At 41.2% G+C, this 22,362-nt stretch overlaps 1 protein-coding gene across 4 annotated transcripts in view; it reads left to right on the forward strand.

Annotated features, from left to right (window-relative positions):
• LOC120551712 (ankyrin repeat and fibronectin type-III domain-containing protein 1) overlaps nucleotides 1-22,362 on the forward strand; it is a 136,696-nt gene that overhangs the window by 1,531 nt on the left and 112,803 nt on the right. For 2 of the 4 annotated variants that reach the window (XM_039789239.1, XM_039789240.1), the window contains exon 2: nucleotides 4,602-4,698. In XM_039789239.1, the coding sequence (XP_039645173.1) occupies nucleotides 4,682-4,698 (17 nt within the window). In that variant the 5' untranslated portion in view covers nucleotides 4,602-4,681. Of the gene's footprint in view, nucleotides 1-4,601; nucleotides 4,699-16,959; nucleotides 16,998-19,706; nucleotides 20,172-22,362 lie in introns of those variants that run through there. The other 2 variants (XM_039789241.1, XM_039789238.1) reach the window with 2 other exon arrangements.

Genomic DNA, 22,362 nt, shown 5'->3' on the forward strand with positions numbered 1-22,362 from the left:
TATCAATTGAAATTGTCTCTAATTTTTATAATTTCTATTTTATATCTTTCCAATATATCGAATTACTCATGGAACTTAAGAGCGCTGTCGTAGCATTCAGTAGCACCTTGCTGTTAGGTAAAAAAAATTTTAGCTTGAAAAATGACCTGAACAATAAATCAATTATCAAAATAATCAAGTATAGCAATAGTCTTTGGAAGTTCGCTTTCAGAGATGAGAACATTGTGTGACACATGTAATCTTATTACACTGATAATGATGGTGTCATAATGCACAAAATTCTATGGTATGCAATAATATACGAGTCAAGCAGATATTGTAATTAATTTTGTACAATTAGCCTATTAATGATATTCTGTTTCACAGAATGGTTGTAAACCAGGGAGATATAAAAATGTGTAACACATTGCATGTCATCTTAGTGTTTTTTTTTTAACACATAACAGTAGCACCTACAGCCTACTGTATGTGTGCTAAAATGCTAGAGAGCAGAGCAGTATGAATATATTTATGATAGTAATCTTTTCAATTAAAGCAAATGAAAACTTAAAATAGTGAAGTAATACAGAGGCTATCTAAATGAAGTCGACAATACATACAGTATGTTTAATAGCTATACATTACAGGCACAGAATTGCTTCCAGTCATATGAATTATGCATTTAAAGATAATGGCAACATATTGCTGCATTGATTATTTGTCCTGCCAATGATCTATGTCAGCCTTCCCTCTCTCCTTGTGTGTTGGGGCATGTAGCCGCATCTTCTCAGTCTGACTTTCACCCGCAGGGCCTGGGAGCACACTGACACACACCGACACACACACACACACACACACACACACACACACACACACACACACACACACACACACACACACACACACACACACACACACACACACACACACACACACACACTCATTCATACATACAGTCATGCACATGGGGCAACATGAACAAGCATACATCAAAGATACATCTGTTTCATATGCATGTTTGATGGGACAGGCAGGCAGTGGCTGGCCACTGCTCCAAGTTACAGCACAGATTATTATGCATGACTAGGTGGAAGCAAAGCCGTGAATGCGGATGGCTTTGGTGAGGGAAAGAAGGTAGATATGTGAAAAGACAAATGAAACATGAGGAATGTGTTCAGTAATTTTATTTTCTTTTCTTTTTTTTTTTACATAATTTGGTTTTAAATGACAGTTAGCCTAGATGACCTTTAGGCGTATGATGACCAAAAAGCTACCACCACTAAGTCTAATTGAATAGGGGAGAGCTGGATAGAACCGCAGCATATTATACAGCTGAGACACTATTGACTTAATAACTCTTTTCTCTGTGGTGCAGTTGTCTTTTGTCCCCGCTGTTTGATGTATTGTTGGCCTTTTTAGCTGTGAGCAGCTGGTACAAGTCCCTTTCTCTAGTTGTCAGTCTGTTGCCCAAAAGTTTGCCATTCTGGGACACAGTTAGAACAACTGTATCAGTTTGTTTCCCAGACAAGGATGAAGCCCAGTCCAAGATCATTTAGGAAATTGCTCAAATAATGTTTATATTTATGCTTGTCTATATTTTGTAGGCTTAAAGATCATTTACAAGACATATCAGTCTGAGCTTAGATTAGTTGGTAAAGTCTGTTTGCCACATCAGACATTGTGACTTCTAAAGTGAAAAATTCATTTCCCCAAGGGGATACATAAAGTACTTCTTTCTTCTTCTTCCTTCTTTTAATTCAGTCCAGTTAGCAAAGACAAAATGTTTCTTTAGAGATTAATTTATTCATCATCTAAAAAAAAAGAAGAAATATTTCATCTTTAATGTCTTTAATGCTTATTTCTGTCTTACAAATACTCAAAAAGAACTTTAATTTACATGAAATATAGAAATTTTATAAAATAAAAGCAATTTTCAAATTTCAGAAGGTTTAACAAAGTAGCAAAATAATCACTTTAAAAAAACTCATTTTCTTAGATCAAGTCATGTGTATCAGTCGGTGTTCTTGTACAGCACAGAACACGTCAAGAAAAATGTCGGTGCATGTAAAGGGAAGGTGAGTTAGGCCTCCAGCACGCTGCCTGCGTGGCGTGAGCGTGCCGTTTCTGTTGCGTGTCAGTTGCGTGGCGGCTGCGTGGCGTTTTCTACGTCTTTGCACACCAGTAACGTGTCTGACGCGGCGCTGCTGCTGCTAGCCTTGTCTGGACACTTGTATGTTTTGCATTGATTAAATGAAATAATATATACTGATTTGATTACAGCAAAGACAACGTCGGCAGTATTGACGGCAAAATAGGCTACAGAATATTTTGTTCTGTACTGACAGGTGCAATATTTGAAAATCGATTATTATTTATTTATTTATTTTTCTTTTATTTATTTATTTTTCGATTATTTATTTTTATTTTGTTAAATTACATTTATATCTGCATTTATGTCAAAACCTAGAGACTTTCAAACATCAAAATGTCATTTATTAATATGTATTTGTGTCAAAATGACATATAAACATCTTTTCGTATTCTATTTTGCCTGAAAACGCTTGCATCACGCTTGTGTGTCACGTAAAAAATAGGCGTCAGTCCTATTTCTAGTAGAGATGGTCCGATACCATTTTTTGCTTCCCGATACCGATTCCGATTCCTGAACTTGCGTATCGGCCGATACCGAGTACCGATCCGATACCAGTGTGTCATATATTTTATTATGTTTTAACAACATGTATACTACTATCCCTGTATGGATGTGATATGATTTCTATTTTTTTTTGTCGGTCTGGCTCAGGTTAAACTCTTTGTGAAACATGAAAATGAAACTTGAAACATGAAACTTTTATTATCCAGGTTGACAGTCAGTTATAACGGAAAAAGAACATAAATAAACTACTTTAACGTAGATTTTCTTTAGGGCTTTATTACATGGTATCGGATCAGTGCATAAACTCCAGTACTTCCCGATACTGATACCAGCGTTTTAGGCAGTATCGGAGCCGATACTGGTATCGGTATCGGACCATCTCTAATTTCGAGCATGCACGCGTTTTCGAGACGTGCGCGTCACGCAGGCAGTGTGCAAGCTCTAACCTGTTAACATGGGAGCTGAAATAAAAACAGATACACCACGCAGCTGACACGCTCACGCCACGCAGGCAGTGTGCAGGAGGCCTTAGTTTGCATTTTCTTCACCTTGCAGCACAATGCCACTCTGTCAACATCCGCTGTCTTTGCTTTGCCAGGATTTTAAAATCAGTAAAAGCTGGATTTTGGCAGACTATCAATTGCAAATAAAAATTGACTGTAGCAGTTCTTGGCACAAAGAGACACGCGCATGATGGTGCATCCCAAATTAAAGTGAAGTTCACCTTCCAAAACATTCAGCACTTTGGATCAAGGGAGAGTCCCGTCATTTCAACTCGACAATATGTTTCCCTTCTCGCCAGATGTTCTGCTTGATTAACATGCAGCCTCGGGGTGAGAGAGGTGTTACCACCCATACGCAGTTTATCCAGGTGCCGCAGCTCTGCATAATGAACTTGCATTAACATGAATAATATTCATTAGATTCATGGTGTGTTTCCTTGAGTGAGAAATAGATGTCGGTGTTATTGGCATACAGAAAGGTTTGTGGGCGAGTCTTTCTGTGTTAATGTGTTCTTGTTCATGCACATGCTGTACAATCAAGCTTAACTGTGTGTGTGAAGAAGAAGAAGAAGATAATATACTAAATCCACACCATGAAGACTTAGACTTAGACTTCTCTTTATTGATACTTTTGGGATGACTCCCGCAAGGAAATTGGATTTCTAGCAGCAGATTTCAGCTTACAAAACACTTGCATCGAAAATAAAGAGGTATAAAAATACAGTATAGAAAATACAGTATTAGAATAACAATAACAATAAACTTTTAGCTAAATATAGGAAGTAAACAAAAAGTGAATAAACAGTAAAACAATAAACTATAGATAAATATATAGGACTGTGTATGGCATTGTGTTATTAACACATGTAAAAAGTCAATCATTAGCACAGCTATTTAAGTAGGCCTATGTACCAAATGTAAAAATCAGACATAAAACCAATGGTAGTTGAATAGGTTTTTGCTTTGCCGGAAGGAATTGACAAAGATGGAGAGAAATTGATGATCCTGACCACTTTTATTTGCATCTTCAAATTCTTTAGATCCCTAAGTGGAGGGATCCTGAATAGTAATTTTAAATACATACAGGAAAGTCCAAGACAGCAGTCAAACCAAGGCTATCTCTGTTTCCATCATAAATCACACAGTATGAAGACAACTTTGAAACTCAACACCTTAAGATCTGAGAGGCCTACCGAGGCCCTTAAAGAGACAGAGAGAGAGGCTGACAGATGTAGAGGCACAGACAAAAGACAAGGCTATGGTTTGAGTGATTGCATGTCCTGTATGTTTCCAGAAACATCAATGAGACCTCCGGTTCTAAAATGAGTGATGATTTGGATGAATGAGTGAAAGAGAAGCATACCCCATCTGCTCATTCATCATTTCTCTCTCTTTCACATACTTCTAGGTGTATGCGCGCTGCTGCCGGCTAACATGTATATACGTATGTGTATGTTTATCAGGTGAAAGCCAGGAGTCTCACTTGTGAGAGGAGGATTACCGAGTCAAACCTGGGGAGACGCTGGAGCCCAGGGGTGCTGGAATGGAGCAACTCATTGAGTAAGAGAGCTTCTTAATTAGTCTTATTTGAAAAGTGGGTTTTACACAGTATGTTAACATGTTTTTATTGTGTTTACTAAATGTACTTCCTGTCTCTATTTTGGGGCTTCCTGGAACTGTTGTTGCCCAAACTTGTGTTGTGAGCATTGTGACTGGAGAAGCATTTCAGCCATCAGCCATCAGCAGATTGCAGACACTACATGCCCTTCTAACTAGTAGTTTAAACTGTATATATATATATATATATATATATATATATATATATATATATATATTCAAAGCCATGCGTTTTCTAAAAGCCATTTGGAAGGCAGAACCTTTTAAAACACTGATTTAACAGCACTAGCTTGAAGGTTTGTAATTAAGTGTTTGCACAAGCTGAGGTGAGGACATTTAAAAGGAAGCATGAAGATACGACTGACTGACTGACTGTCTGTTTGAAATACAACATCTTGACAGAAATTGAAAACAAGCTCAGTCACACTGTTCTTTATGGACACCTCTTTTGGCAGCTGGTGACATCTAAACACACGCTGTGTGTTTCTCTGACTTGTCTCTCCCTGTTTTAGTAGGACAGGTTGATGAGGTGCTTGAAGGTGGTTTACCGCCCAACGTGTCTGGGCATTTTGGGAGCCTGATATTTACTATTTTTTAGCAAAAACAGAGCTCATCATCATCCACTATGCAAAAAGTTGCCTTTTTGATTTGAAGAATGGAGTTTCTGGATGCACACTCATAGAGTCACAGTGAAGCAGGGAGGACAGGGAATACAAAGAAACCCATATGTAATCATGAATTTGCACGCACAAATCAGACTAACAAAAATCACGCAATTATACATAAACACACATTTTTTACTCCATGTCTACCTTTGAAGCAGTGAGCTAACAGAAAAAAATGAAAAAAGCCTGGGAATAATGCCACAGAGGAGCGATAACCAAACTGTCTTTGTGCAGGCAAGCTCACACTTTTGGGGGATGGGGACTTGATTTATCTAACCCTACATACCTCCAGTCCTCCTTTGTGAGGGAACGTTTCTTATCAACAGTGCTAGACTTGATAGATACATTTTGACATCATTCCTATCTATCTATCTATCTATCTATCTATCTATCTATCTATCTATCTATCTATCTATCTATCTATCTATCTATCTATCTATCTATCTATCTATCTATCTACCTATCTATCTATCTATCTAGCTAGATATCTATCTAGATATCTAACTATCTCAAACTATTATGCGTTATTCTCCTCGAAAACCTGGTTTTCTTCTTTCCCCAAATAGTAGGCTCCTTTGCAAATACATCCCTTCCCCTCTTTGTTTCTCAGTGCTGCTGTGGCTGAGCAGAGTGCGATAAGAGCCATGGGGAGTTGTATCTTCTTGGCTCTATTTGCATGTCTTTTCCCCTTCTTTTCAGCCTATTCTGCAGATAGCAGAAACCGGATTGGCATTGTGTCTCTGAGGTGTGTGTGCACACACAGTACAGTAAGTGCTGGCTGTCTGTGTGTGTGAGACTGTTCATTCAAGTATATTTGTGTGAATCACACTCTCCTTGTCATTTCACTACCTATCTCTCACCGGCGCGGGTAGATGCAACATGTATAATTCATACCTGTGTCTGTGCCTAGGAAGGGGTGCATGCTTTCCCTCCTACTCACCCCAACCTGTCAAGTGAAACCATTCATTTACAGTATATCAGTACTGGCCCCCCTCGTGTCTCACATTGACATTGACGCATCAGTGGTTGTTGATTCACCCTCCTCATTATCCAACACCCCCTGGCTCCTTTGCCAATATGCCTAGCTAAAGTTACCGACCTGCCGCTGGCTTGCGCAACTCTGCTCTTCACCCGGGCCTGTGACTCACTGTTGAGTCATCGCAACAGGAAAAGGGGCTATAAATGCACCTCCAAGCAAGGGCAGTGCACCCACACAGTTGTGCACATGGTGCATGTGTGCACATGAGCACACACCTCCCTGTTGTTACCAAACTCTGTTGGAGTCACAGCATGTTGATGTTCATCGTGGTGTGTGTGTGTGTGTGTGTGCGGCGCGCGCACACACACACACACACACACACACACACACACACACACACACACACACACACACACACACACACACACACACACACACACACACACACACAAAATTATTTACAGTATACTAATAAACACAATTGTAATAGGTTTTTCAGTCTTTTTCAGATAAGAACCGAAAAGCAGAACCAGTAATTGTTTGACATTCAAATGACTGTTCTGTTGACTCTGCCTCGATTAGATAGCCAAGCATAATGATGAGGACGGTTCTGATGTTTGTAATAAACTGGGTTCAGAGTGGTGGGCATTCAGCCACTAGAGGGAGACATCACCATTAGTTTCTAACACGAAAGGTTGAGTTCACACAGTAAATGATATTATATTATTATCTTCATGTGAATTTGTTGTTGACTATCATCATATTTCCACTCTTTCTGTAAACTGATATTTTTTTTTTAAGGATGGATGTTTGTTACTTGATTGAAGATGCCGGTTGATAAATTAACTCAAGTTGTATTAACAGAAATTTAAGTTTGGGAGAGTGGGCGATAATGCCACTTCATTTTAATTCCCTTATAACATCTTTTCACATTTCCTCTGTCTCCATCAGTTTTGAACTCCTAAGAGGCTTATCTGCTGATGTGTTTCTTGTAATAGTCAAACGCACACAAAATGGAACTTGCATATATGAAATCAGAAAGATGTTCCTGAAGTGTGTGGCTCAATATTAGATTGTACTGTTTAATATCCCATGACACAACCTGTCATGTTGTGACAGTTTAACGCAGGTGTGTGGTGACAGCTTTGTAGAAGTGGGCCTCTAGAAACCTCATCATTTCCCCCTGTTTCTCTTGACAAATATCCCACTGGTTACGTAAAGAAATGCACGTATCCAAAATCAGTTATTCCTATGGGATACCATACCACTGCTTTAGAGATTGACATTTAAGCACAGTTAAATATGGCTCTAACATTCCTCAGGGGAATTTCCCTTTCCGTGCATGTTTTCCAAGAATGCATCTCTTTGTAAAAAGCCCACTACATTTGAGTGGTATACCAAAGCAAAAAAACATCCTCAGCATAAAAAATCAACCAAAAATGGGATAGTGAATGACATATTTTCAAGAGAAGATATTTTATAACTCCGATTACTGTCGTCACAAATGGAGAAACAAATCTGAAAAAGATTCACTATTGTTGGGAAGGTTTTACAACATTGACTACAAAATTGAATGAAATTGACCACAAGTCATTTTATTTTTATGACAAGCTGATGACTTAAGTTTGGTCAGACATTTGAATAAACTATGGAGGAGTTGAAACGTTTTCTTAAGCTGTTATTGTGTTTTGGAGTTGGATTCTGAAATGTGTGCAAAATGATAGCCTGTAGTAGATGATTCATGTTCCCTTGGAGACAATAAAAGTGTCATCATCATCATGCTGTCAGGGATTTCAGCAGTGCTGGATTTCATGTGACGGATGGAGCTGTTGTGTGATCATGGTTAGGGTCATTCTGCATTGAATACTGAAGTAGCAGCCAAACCTTTACCTCGATGAGTCTTTTACACTGACATGCAGTCCGTCTTCAGGGCTCCGTCCAAGGTTTATATATCGCCGCCTTGGGCAACAAATAAATGAGATGGCCGTCGCGCAGCAGTGGAAGCTTTTAATAGCTCATTGATGTCCCTCTTTGTCTCTGCTCGCATCAGAATCGTTTGTCTGGAACAGCTGTCCAGAGCAAATTGACCAGTTCCTTTTTCAAGGGATTGAATTACTTGCGTCAAGGTTAAACTGGCAGAAATCTGATCAGGGGCTCCCACTTTAGATCTATTCACACAGCCTATGAAGGAATCAGTGCAGGGAAATTGAGGTCCACGCTATTTGAAAAGGTAATGGCCACGTTGTATTAGGGGATTTTACATAGTATTTCAAGGAAACCAGCGGCAGAAGGGCTGATGTTAAAAAAAAAAAAAAACACTATTCCCTGGAAATCAGACTCTTCAAAACCCCAAGTGTTATATACAGGGGTCACCGGAAGTGGATGAAAGGGGATGAAAAGTGAAGTAATGTAAAGTACGTAAAGAAAAAGACTGTAAATCTCATTTGGGCTGCCGGCTTGTGAGTAAGATGTCCCATAACGCTTGTCACAAATATCATTAGGTCTCTTGTGGCTTTTACTCACGTTGTGTGAGTAAATAGATAAGAAGTGTATGACTTGAGGAGTAGAGATAATATGTTTATTCTTGATCTTCACTCTGACAAGCTGAGTGAATACTATCTGTTGTGGTGAGCAGGTAAGCAGAAAGGCCCTAATTGCTCATTTGGGGCTGAGCTGTCGGGCTGAGAGAATGCAGGATGTGCACAAACAAGTTGCTGCCACTGCCGCAGTTTGTATGGATCGTTTTCTTTTAAAGCTGATTCATGGGTGCTCCAGCTTTCACTGGCTCCTTCGTGTACCTACACCAAGGGGGTAAGCCAGCCTCCACAAAGCATACCTACTATGGAGCCATTTTGATGCTAATAAGCCATCACCCGCCATTAGCATTCCATTGACCATTCATTTTGGCGTCACTTTGACAGCGAATAACTTTACATCTTAAAGACTCTATTTGTCCAATGTTTATTTCTAAAGAAACACGAGAATGTATAAAAAGCTCTATCACCTTGTACCTCACGTCATGGTCAGTAGACGTTTTTTTAAAAAAAATTTAATTTTTTTTTAAAAAACCCCCTTTTTTTTTTCCCCCCTTTAATAAATTATTTTTTTTAATACTTGCTTTTTTTTTTTTTTTTTCTGTTTAGTTTAATTACTAATGTTAACTAGCATGTTAGTTAGCAATAATTAGCCTGTGCCTATGTTATCTCCTTACATATACCTACGCTCTCCATCTCTGCAAGATTGGGAATGATTGAGATTTCTCTTGGCACAGCTACTAGAAGACTTCCAACTTATCAGACAGGTTGCTCACGTCACATATACGTCGGCAAGCTCAGTTGGAGGCTGCGCAGTAACGCTGAGCCATCACCGGAAAAGTGCTTCTAATGCCCTTCACTGGTCTCTGTTGCAAGTCTACGGCGTCGCTTTGTCCATTCATTTTACTGTCTATGACCTACACACTGCAACGTTTTTACCCAAATCACCATTTTAGCTTTATAACAATGACTTCTCCCCCTTTACCCAGGGTATAGTATAACATAAAACTCTACACTTCTACACACCCCTCATGTAGTCCTGCCAAATACACAGGCTCAGTGTGAAATGAACACAAGTAGCTGCCTGAGAGAACACTAAAGCTTCCTTGTCAAGCCACAGGTTTAGGATTTGTTTGGCCTCATGATACTGACGTCAGACCAGTTGTTTTTGCTCTAGCTGGCCTGTTTGTTTGATCCATGTCACAATTCAGTCCTTGAGGTGCCTATTTGTGTTACGTTCATCACTATGCTTTCATGCTGAGTGGATGTGTGTGTGTGTGTGTGTGTGTGTCTGTGTGTGTCTGTGTGTGTGTGTGACTGATTCTCCAAGACTGTGCGAACAGCATAGCTGGAAGGTCTCATGTCTGTGTCTGCAGATAGACATGATCTCAGCACACTGTCGAAAACTTCTACAAACACTCACATGTGCCTACGGACTAACACATCACTGATCCTTTTTTATTGTCATTGTGTTTTCCTGTTATCTCTTTGTTGTTATTGTATCTTTTGGTTTGGTGTTTTTAGTGTGTGTGTGTGTGTGTGTGTCACTAGCGTCAGAGGAATCGGAGCTTTGTTACAAGACACACCCAAAAGAGATTCTGATTGTGTTGTGCGTTGCGACCACGACTGGAGGAGCACTTATTTCACGTCGTAACACTCCGCCTCCACATATACACGCATGCACGCAGAAATACATACAGCAGCGGCAGCTTAATCACTCTTCAGACAAAGATGAAAATGAGGAGTGACACACGGCGCAGTTCAAATCTAACTGAACTGCCGCATAATGAATCACGGAGGGCGGTCGGCTGGAGCAAAAACAGAATCAGTGGTGGGCCTCCATCAAAACAGACTAGGTGTGTGTGTGTGTGTGTGTGTGTGTGTGTGTGTGTGTGTGTGTCTTACTGGAGTATGGTAAAATTATCTTCTGAGATGTTTATGTGAGAGAAAAACAAAAGCAGCAGTGAACATATTTAACGGCTGTGTGAGTGTCAGTCGCTTGATTGAAAGGGAGAGAAATAAGAGAGAGGTCTGTATTTTGGGGAAGGAATATGCGTCTGTTTACATAGAGCTACAGTTAACAAAATATTGGACTCCACTTTTTTAAATGTAGGGTTTGTCAATCTTACCTTCTGATCTCTGTGATCGGACCCGGATCAGTATGGTTTTAACGTCAAGCAACAGTTTTACCTTGCACCCTAGAAGTGATACCTCATGAGCAATTTTAGAGGCCAAAGCTTTTTTTGGGAGGTGAAAGGAGTTAAGAAGAAGTTAGAAGTCAGCAGCCAATACTTATATTTCTTCATCTTTTACAGTATTCAGTCCAGCCCTCAGGACCAGAAGCTCTCTAGATCGCAGTATGTCTGACTGGCATTATGCAGACTGGGAGGGGCAAGGTGATAGAGGTTAGGTTATAGAGTGAGGGAGGAGGAGATGGATAGACCGGTAGGACAAGATGTAGTTATAGAGAGAGGAAGAGAGATAGAGAAAGAGAAAAACAGACATTTTGTTCCAAGTCCTCCAGGCAGAGCATTTCCATTTTCCTCTCTGAGGTTTATTAATGGCATTTCACTGTGCTGTGCTGTGCTGTGCTGTGTGTGTGTGTGTGTGTGTGTGTGTGTGTGTGTGTGTGTGTGTGTGTGTGTGTGTGTGTGTGTGTGTGTGTGTGTGTGTGTGTGCAAAGCTTGCCTGTGTGTTTGTGTCTGTGCGCTAGTGGTGCTCTATTAAAAATACAGGCAAATTTTGAGCTGAGTTTACATTGTTGCCATTACAACAAAGGTTTTGAGGAACGTGTGAGCTCAAAGTGCAACATACACCGGAACAAACAGGTGAGACCAATATGGACAGACGATTGAAAATACACAAAATGCCCTATATATAAATACAGAGAAGACAACAAGCTAAAAACATGTACATAAAGGGCCAAAGGTTCACTGCTCAAGAGTCGAACAGCTTCAGGGAATGTTCTTCTTTTGAACCTCTCACATGAAAAACAAAGCTGTACCACCTCCCTGAGGGCATCTGCTTAAAGCGGGGAGATGCTGGATGAGAATCATCCCTAACATTATTCAGAGCCTTTCCTTCCTGGGAATGTGTATGCACATTTGTCTGTGCCCACACCTTTAAACAAAAAAATCGTTCCTGTGAGCCAGAGTAAGACGGGCTTTCACAGACATGGGCTCAGAGATGGTCAATCACGATTGTTAAAAGCTCTGATATAGCTCTGAAATATTCAGCTCTGAGTATGGTGACATATGTACGGCAATGTGTGCTTGTGCTTTATTCCACTAAAAGCTGAAAAGGAGACATATCGCATGAGGAATTACATTAAGTTCTTCTTGGGATCTTCAAGAGTTCAAAGTGGATGTAATTGCCATTTTCTGAGTTTGACTTTTGGCTGTTTTGGCTCATCGGTGCAGGAGAAGTGCAGGCGCAACTAATAACATCAACGATGTGTGTGCTGTATGAGGGTGTACCAATAGTGGCACAGTACCATGGATTGTTAATCCATTTCAGCTGTGTCTTTCTGAGCTGTGTAAAAGGCTTATTATTCTGAAGATTATTGTTTTCCAAAACACAACATTATTTACAGTTGACAAGAAATGTTGCTTAACTTTGACTTTAAGAGAAGACAAAGTAACGTAAGTGCATGACGACATGGTTAACCGACATGATTACTTTTACAACCTTTTGTTTATCATTTAGAAGTACTGAATGAAAATCAGAAAGCACTCCGAATCAGTGCTCAAATGCAAAGAGGATTTCTAACATTGTCTCTGTATAATACAGTTGTTGTCAGGCTAGTCTATATCCATGACGTTCCACATCCGGGATTGCTCTCGATCTGCCTGAAATTCTGCCGGATGCCACTCTTTTCGGATGTCCGTCTTCGGATGTCCGCTACCTTCCGCATTCTTTGTGTTGTAATTTTACTATAAACCCTAATGAGGACTATGGTTAACTGCTCCTCAGATCTCTGCTGGGTAAATCCAGACAGCTAGCTAGACTATCTGTCCACTCTGAGTTTTCTGTTGCACGACTAAAACAATCTTTAAGTACACACGTTCCACCATCAAGTTCCTTCCCGAGTCTACTTTGCAGCGGCACCATGGTTCCGCTCGGCGCTTTCCACTGCCAAAGACAATTGCGATTGTTTTGGGTTTTTTTTGTGGCATTTCTAGGCCTTTATTTGACAGGACAGCTGAAGACACGAAAGGGGAGAGAGAGGGGGAATGACATGCAGCAAAGGGCCGCCGGTCGGAGTCGAACCTGGGCCCTCTGCGTCAAGGAGTAAATCTCTATGTATGGGCGCCCGCTCTACCAACTGAGCTATCCGGGCGCCCGATTGTGATTGGTTTAAAGAAATGCCAATAAACCAGAGCACCTTTTTCTCCCATCCCGGAATGCTGTATGGACTAGTCAGACCCTCCTCCGCAGCTCTGTGGAGGAAGGTCTGACAATGCCAGACTATTGTCAGGCTGATGCTGCACTAGCTTTCAAAAGTGATGCCTCTCTTGTGTATTATGTGCACACATAAAAATGTATGTGAATGGCAAACTGTATGACTGAGACAGATTGTATGTCTCTGAAGTTTCCTCTTTGCTAATACAAAAGATGCAGAAGCAGGGACGTCAAGGCCCCGACACTGCAGAGAGAGATGGAGATAATCTTAAGGCTGCTTTGCCGGGCCCTTTACTAATGACTCATAAAGACTGTGGCAGGGCTCATCCTCAGCGTGTCGTGTATGTGAGTGTGTGTTTCTGATTCTAAAAAGGGTGATTATCATTCCATCAGGATGTTAAAGATTCTTCCGGTGTGCTCCAAAATGATGGTGTTCCTTTTACTGTGGATAACTTAGATTTTGTGTGCGTGTGTGTGGTCCTGTCTGACTAATCGCAGTAGGGAAGGCTGCTGCCACAGTAATTAAAGGAAGACCTTTCTTAAGCTGTCTCTCACTTTCTTCATGGCTGCCTGTTTTTCTATCTTGTCAAATGAGCTGGAGAGGAATGATGTATCAAGGTGTCTGCAGTGAATAGTTATTGTCACTCTTCAGTGTCAATATTGATTTTACACTCATTGCAGGAATGCTCCATGTGCACGTAATAGCCCGACAGATACAGGATTTTTGAGGATAATACCAATTAGGGCTGGGCGATATGGAGAAAATCATATATTATACACGATATTTTTGACCAAATACCTCGATATCGATACCGCAACGATATTAGTAGTGTTGACTATTGGTGCTTTCACAAAATATTTACACAATGAGATTTTTGATAAATAATCATCAGTAATGTGGATATAATGACTAAGTGGGTAAAGGCATATAATAGAACAGTTACAACAGTCTGGTAAGTTCAGAAAATGACATCACTTTACTGTAATGCAGCCTTTAAAACCAGGAAAAGACAACACTTATGCCATATTACGATATTACGACATCTAAAATCTAAGACGATATCTAGTCTCATATCAAGATATCAATATAATATCGATATATTGCCCAGCTATAATACCAATATTGATATTTAAGTTTTTTTTTTTTTTTTTACACAAACGCATGACATAAGCAAACAGTTTTGATAAAGATCCCCTAGACTTGATTATTTACACAAATGTCCCCAAGTTATACTGGACATTTTACAGTGTAAAACTCATCAGTGCTTTAATGGTGACACTGTTTCTATTGGCTTCTCTGTCCAGTCCGACACAAATGTAAAACTACTCAGATGATGTTTGTGTTGTGCAAACGTAAAACTACGGTGGCCGACAGGGGCAAACGTATAAAACACTTGCCCACCACCAGAGGGACCCAGTTCAGCAGTACCCTGGCAGGGTCTGTGTGTTGAATGCTGGTAAAGCATCACGTTCTGCACTAGAAACTCCAGTTCTTTGACACTCCTGTCTGCTCGAAAAAACACAAAAAACTGCTGGTGCCATGTGTAAAGAAGGGGGCAACAGAGGTGTCAGGAAAGACAGGGATTGTTGCACACATGGGGAAAACACAATAACTAAATTGTGGAGAAAAAATGTACAAAGTAACTCAAATGTGTCTGATAACAGTTTCATGTTGTCCTGCCTCACCTCTGTGTTGATAAAAATCTAATTCCTGTTGCAATACCCTGCTGGTCTAAAACCTGAATGGAATGAGCTACCTCACACTGTTTGACAGCTGACTTAATAAATAAGTCATGAATAGTTATTTATTTAAATATTAATCATGATTGAATCTTTCAGCATTTACATTAAAGGTCCGATATTATGGTAATTTTTAGGTTCATAATTGTATTTGGGGTTTCTACTAGAACATGTTTACATGCTTTAATGTAAAAAAAAACAACATTATTTTTCTCATACTGTCTGAATATCCCTGTATTCATAGCCTAGAAATGTAGATGCACCCTAGCGGCAGCAAATGTAATTTTCAGCCAGGGTCAGTCTAGCAACTCTCTGTTGGCTTGCGAGCTGGAAAAACCAAACTCTAGTCAGGCCAATCACATCGTGTATAGAGTCGGTGGGCGGGCTTAACGTAAGGACGGGAGAGTTGCGACGGTTCCGCGTTGAATTCCCTGCTACTTGGAAACCAAGACGATGGCTGCTGCTGCTGGCGGACAGCGGACTTTTGAATCGGCTTTGGCCGCGACTCTAGAGACTTGGAGTTAAACTTTTCTTTGAGAAAAGAACAAAGAACGGCACTGACATCATTCTTAAAAAAGGAAGATGTGTTCGGAGTTTTGCCGACCGGATATGGCAAAAGTTTAATCTATCAACTAGCGTTGCTCTGGTTGGTTGTAGTGCTATCCTATTGCGTGCAGAGGGAATTTGAAAGACAACCGTTTATCCCGCCCCTCAGATTGAGCCCTGCCAATGGTGAGTTCCCAGACCCAACATCTTGATGTGTGTCTGGCTCGTCAGGCTACTGTATTCACCCTTTTTTCTGAAACACTCCCTTTTAGCGCCTGTCTTTAAGCCCCACTTGTGGAAATTGCACAGTCTGCTCTGATTGGTCAGCATTTCCAGAGCTTCTGCAACTGCGCTCTCTAAGTGTCTGCACTGTCGTTGCAGCCAGGGAATGACTGTAGCGGCTCTTTCTACATTTATATAGTACTGAAGCCCTGACGACTTGTTTAGAAGCACAGTTTCTGAAAATCTGAACATTTCTCAAGCCGCTCATGTATTGTGTTCCCAAGTGGATGTTGCCAAAGTGAGGATGTCTTTGTGTTTGAATGCAAATAGCCCTTGAAAAATAGCACTACATGATTTATTCAGCAGCCAACACTATTTTAGAGCCAAATGCAGTCTAAAGGCAAAAAGAAGCCCGAGCTATCGGTAGTTTGAGCTCAGCTCTTCCTCCCTGTGGTGGTAAATTCCCCTCAGAGCTGTTCGCTTCATTGCTGCCGTATCCTTTTTTTGGTCAAGATTCACTCTCTCTCACTTTCATTGTGTCTTCCTCAATCTTCTGAACTCCAGCTGTCTCTGTCTCCCAACTCTTCCTTCTTTCTGTCTCTCTATCTCCCCAGCTATTCAAAACAGACAGCCTCATTCATCAGCCGGGAGTAGGAATATTCAAGTAGTATTTTAATTCATAAACACAGGCTGATTTTGTCCTAGGTGTATGGAGTATATCTTTCTATCTGCCTTTCACTGCCTCTATTGCAGTTATAGGTAACAGCAGTGTTGTAGACAAAACAGCTATCTCAAGCATTTAGATTATGTTCCCCATATTGTTGAAGAAAAAGGAAAACCTGGGGTGCTGTTGATGCTTTCTGTATTCCTGTGCAGCAGCAAAGGACGTGCGTGCATATTATCTGTTTTGCAAATGTGTATTCACCGGCTGTAACACTGCAGAGTCAAATGGTGTCAGCAAGGATGAGGACTGCAGAGGCTTTAAGAGTCATAAATATTACACTCTGTGCTCACCTAATTTTTCTATCTCTGTTTCTTTGGTATTCTCTGTCTCTCTCTACCTGCTCTTTCTTCCCAGGGACTCAACATGCTTCTGCACTACCACCATGGCACACACTCTACCATAGCACCTTGTCATGGTCATTGCATCACATGGTCAGTCCGTGCCAGACCTTTGTAATCACTTCACAAATTGTTAACTCTCACATTTCTTTGAGTGATTTTTATGTATGTGAGATATGTGTGTGTATGTGTGTTTGTTGTGTTATGGTTGTCTAAGCTATTGGATGCCCACAATTTCCCTCGGGATGAATAAAATATCTATCTATCTATCCATCTATCTATCTATCTATCTATCTATCTATCTATCTATCTATCTATCTATCTATCTATCTATCTATCTATCTATCTATCTATCTATCTATCTATCCCTTTCTGGGCAATATAGTCAGACCATCCTGCTTCTCAGATCAGTAGGTGGTCGGGGGAGGGGTGGTGCAAATCATGACAGAGAGGGAGGGACTGAAGAGAATTTTGATCGAGAAGGAGAAAGACGGCAGAGGCGGATCGATAAGCTGAACTCTTTAGCGCAGGAATCTGCAAATCTCGCCGAGCCCACACCTTTCACACAACGTTAACTGCAGCGTGGGATCTCAGCAGAGCCAACAGGCGCAGAAACACACACACACACACACACACACACACACACACACAGTTACACACTGACACATTCCTTTACAGGCATTGCTTCAAATTATTCTATTAATAGTAGAGAATTATTCTTTATTTATTATTATTATTTCATTGTTTCCCCATCTTCACAGTATCTGATCATTACTGCAGTGGGCAGCTGCCAATTGGAAACTACTAATTAGCATCTATTTTGATAATTGCTTATTCATTTAAGTCATTTTCCAAGCAAAAGTGTCAAACATTAGATGGTTCCAGCTTCTCAAATGGGAGATTGTACAGTTTTGTTGTGTCTTACATTATGTTAATGTGTGAATAACTTTGGATTTTAGACTTTTTTTAAAAAGACACCTGAAGAAAATTGTGATGCCGTTTTTTTAAAACTGTTTCTGATGTTTAGCAGACCAAACCCTTAATACTGAAAGTAATCTGCAGATTAACCAATAATGAAAATAATTTTTAGTTGCAGCCCTCGTGGCGAGGCTCACGAATACATCATTTGAGCAGGAACAAGTTGTGTGATGATCACAGACTTCCATTCCACTCATGCTAAAATGTTTATCAGTGTTTTTTGCCCCCAACGGCGCCTTCCAGACAGCGCTGCCTGGAAGGCGCCGTTGGGAGGCACTGGTTATGGTTATGGTTAAGGTTAAGGTTAGGGTTAGGTGCCTTGAAGGCAGCTGTCGCTACCTGGAAGGAGCAGCTGGGGGCAAAAAAACACCATTGAGCTGCTAAAATTGCATATACTGTATTTATTGGTGTATTATAGTGTAGCATATCTATTTAGTGGGATTGTAGCAACTTTGATTGCCGCTGATCTGAGTGAACCTGGCTACTCCTTATGAGGAAGTAGATGTGAGCTGACCAGTTATTGTACATGATCATTCCAGCAGTGTCTCAGATTAGTTCTGGTCATGGTGCCACCCAACCTGGATACTTTCCCCAAAGCTGTATTTTATTGTCAATGATTATAAGAATGGTAAAAATAAGATGAACACTGCAGTGGGAGGATTATAATATTTCTTGAAGTGTGGGTCCTGGCTGCTTTAGAGAGCCTGTTGCAAGTGTGAGTGAGTATAGAGGGGGAGGAAGGAGAGAGCATGGGGAGAGAGGGAGGATGAGAGGTAAAGAAAAGGGAGGCATGTGGAGGGAGACGGGTGAAAGGAGGAGCAGACAGCTAGAAGGGATGAAGAGGTAAATGGAGGATGCACCCAAGAGATTTAGCCTAGACAGTGAAAGCAGAAAGAGAGAGAAGAAGACACCTATTCTAAAAAAAAACAACAACAAAAAAAACACAGTGAGAACGAGACAGCAAAGAGACAGGAATGCCTGTATGTATGGTGTCTGGATGTGTGGGAGGAAGCCACACACACACACACGCACGCCCGTACGCTACACACACACACACACACACACACACACACTTCCTAACGAGCCCTCCCTCAATACCTCCTTTCCTTGTATACTTCCCTTCTTCTTCTCTTCCTTTGCTGCCTCCCATCCTTTTTATATTCTGAATGGATTTCAGACACACACACAGGGAGCACCGTCCGGTCAATCTGGCCAAACCTCTCTGCTTGTTTTCCATTATTGATGAAATTGGAGTTAAATAGAGCTACCTTGTACACCACACACGTAGACACAAGTAAACACCCAGACAAACAAGCAGAGGTAGTTTTGGAGTGGAGCAGGTACACTTCAGGTGGAATGTGTGTGTGTGTGTGTGTGTGTGAGAGAGAGAGAGAGAGAGAGAGAGAGAGAGAAAGAGAGGAGGGAGGAACAGAAGAGAGAGATGGAGAGCCAGACAGAGTGATACACACAAAGCTCAATCATTACCACCTGCTCTCCCGCTTTGATCGTAGGTCTGTGTGTGTGCTCACCAAATGCCCTAATGGTCGTGTGAAAGAATTCAAGCGCGACATAGACAATACGCGCTAAAAAAAACGGAGAGAGACATAGAAAGAGAAAGAGGGGGGTTGGCTTAGATACAAGCATCATAGCAGCTCATATTCTCCCACCAGCTCTTCTCCAGCACACAAGAAGACCATCGGTGAGCTACCATCTCTCTCTCTCTCTCTCTCTCTCTCTCTCTCTCTCTCTCTCTCTCTCTCTCTATCTCTCATTTTCTCTCTCCTTCTTGTTTGCTCTCCAGTGAGGGGGCAGTGCTCCTGCAGTTACAAACGTTACTATCTCCAGAGAGTCAGTGTATGAGCTCCGCGCGTCGTAGCAAGCGATCGAAAGAGGAGAGAGGCAGAGAAAGGCAGAGTGGGGTTTGGCTCGTTCTGCACATTAAGAGCCATGCACGAGAGGATGAGAGAGCGCGGGGAGACTCGGACCTGCGGCTGATACCGCGCCGCCCAACCCAAGTATAGAAGCAGAAGAAGGCAGACAAGCCGGGAAGTCCTGTGACGAGGAGAGCTTTGCAGAATAGAACCAGAAACAGAATTTTTTTTTCTGCCGATCAAAACGGAAAGAAGGCAGAAGGGGAGAGGGAGGTGGAGGTGAGCCAAGAGAGGAAAAGATGGCGAGTTTTGGGAAACTCACAGACTACTTTAATCGCCGTAAGTCTCAAGAGGAGCTGCGGGTGGGCAGGAGCACGCAGCGCAGTGGCAGTTACTGCTGCACTGTGGCAGAGGCCAGGTAACCTGTGTGTATGTCTGTGTGCGTCTGTCTCTGTGCACAGGTATGCCAGGCTACATGGGGGCATGGCACACGTTGTCTCTGTGGCTGTAAACATACATTGTCACGTCCCTATGTGATTTTCTTTGTGCAACAAAATGGGCTTGTTTACATGCTGTGTCTTCAGAAGATTATGGTATTGTTCCTCTTTGTACATCACACACACTGTATCTCAGTGTTTTAGACCCAATTGAATGTTTTACTCATTAGATATTATTGATGTGAATATAACATAAATAACATGTATTAGAGGAAGTTAGCATTGTTTAAAATAAAAGTCAATCTACATCCATGTGTCTACACGCATATACAGTAGGTGTTTGTGTATGTGTGCGTGTGTGTGCGCATGTAAACATGTGTGTGTATGTATGCATGCTTGAGCAGCCATTATGTTACATAAGTGTAGAGGTGCAGTAGTGGTGTGCTGTCAGGCATGGTGCTGGCTACTATGGATTCTTCCAAATGACGCACCACTAAATAATGAGGCTCTTCTATAGAGACGGAGAGGATAAAGTCGAAACGCTGCATGTGATGTAGATGAGAAGGAGAAACAGGATACATTGTCACTGGGAGCTTCCCAGTGACAATCACAACTCTTTACTGTTGATTAGTGAGAGACTCCAGCAGGGAATGTAGGGGGTTCTGTAATTGCCTTGCTCAAGGGCAGATTGACAGATTTAGCATCCAGGTGTTTCCCAGACAATCTTAATGCTGCACGTCCACGATCACCTCTACCGCCACTCGAAATGACTTCTCAAGTGTGTGTGTGTGACAACGTGATTAATCTTCTACCTCCATTTTTTTAAATCACAGTCACCTCTGAGTAGGACTGTGCAAGGAGACAGCGTCTAATGTCCCTTTCACTGTGTATACCCAGTTAATTGTGTGTCACACAGAAGCTGTTCACACCCTTAAAACTTCATTTTCGTGGCTTTGCCGAGTTCTAACAACTTGTTGCGTTGTTTCACAGCGCTGCTATTAGCGTCTTAAATTCAGAAAGAGCATGTCATTTGCTAAACTTTGGAGTCCTGTGTTTCTCTTTTTCTGTCCTTCTAAAAAGAAAGCTCTAAGCTTGAACAGGAATCCTATTAAATAGCTTGTGAGGTGATGTTAAATTACATAACCAGGATAAAAGTACAAATCAGAGTGCTAATGTGAAACACTGCCACTACTAGACTTTGAAATAATGCCCATCAAATCGCATATCATTCACTTTACAGCATAAGTGTTAACGTGGGTGGACATGTGATACAAAAAAAGAAATCTCTCAGTATACCTGCCATCACAAATCCAGCATCTCTCTCATCCCCACAGTCTCTTTGTCTCTGTCTCTCCCACTCACTGTCTCTTTCTCACAAGCCACCCCCTTCCCACGCCCGTCCATCTCTTCCCATCTTTTTTTATCATTCTCTTTCTCTCTATATCGGCTCTTTTTCTCTCATGCCTGCTCTCTCTGTACTCTGACATCCATCGAGAAGGAGCCGGAGGGGTTTGGGGGCCTTCAGAGTTGCGACAGATCTGTTTGTTGATGTGGGACCAGGACAGCTGAGCTCTGCCTCCTTCTGTTTTCTGACTGAATAGGAGCAGGAAGAAACCTTATATATTCTAACATTCAACAGTATTGTCGAGCCCCATGTCAACTGCCACTTTCTACTGAGACTAATTAATGACCTTGCTCTAAATTTAGATTTGCCAAGAGCTCACACTGTACAGTACTTCTGCCCCCATTGGCTTCAAAGCCCTCAAATTTCCTGTCATGGCAGATTACACTGAGATATATTTGTAACCTTTTAATTAGAACTTTAGCCAGTATTAACCTTCACAGTTTTTTTTTTTGCAATAAAACCACACAATTCCACCTTAAATGCTATAGAAATACTAGTAATTATGTCAACTTGGAATTGCCATTATTTTTTCACAGCTTCATAAGACGTCATGCTTTTCCATAACTTTGCTTTCAGCAGCCCAGCTGTGCTTATCTTTTCACATATGAACATCCTTTTAGGTCTTTCAGATTTGCTGTGATGATTCTAATGTGGAATTTCTCCCGATTGGGCGTTCAAATTCACGTTTTATTAAGTTCCCTGCAAATTTACTTCGAAAAGAGACATTCTGTAGTTTTAGCACTTTTTTTTTTTGCCAAAAGGTAGGC

The sequence above is a fragment of the Perca fluviatilis genome, chromosome 21 (genome assembly GCF_010015445.1).
Source record: "Perca fluviatilis chromosome 21, GENO_Pfluv_1.0, whole genome shotgun sequence".
Classification (NCBI taxonomy): domain Eukaryota; kingdom Metazoa; phylum Chordata; class Actinopteri; order Perciformes; family Percidae; genus Perca; species Perca fluviatilis.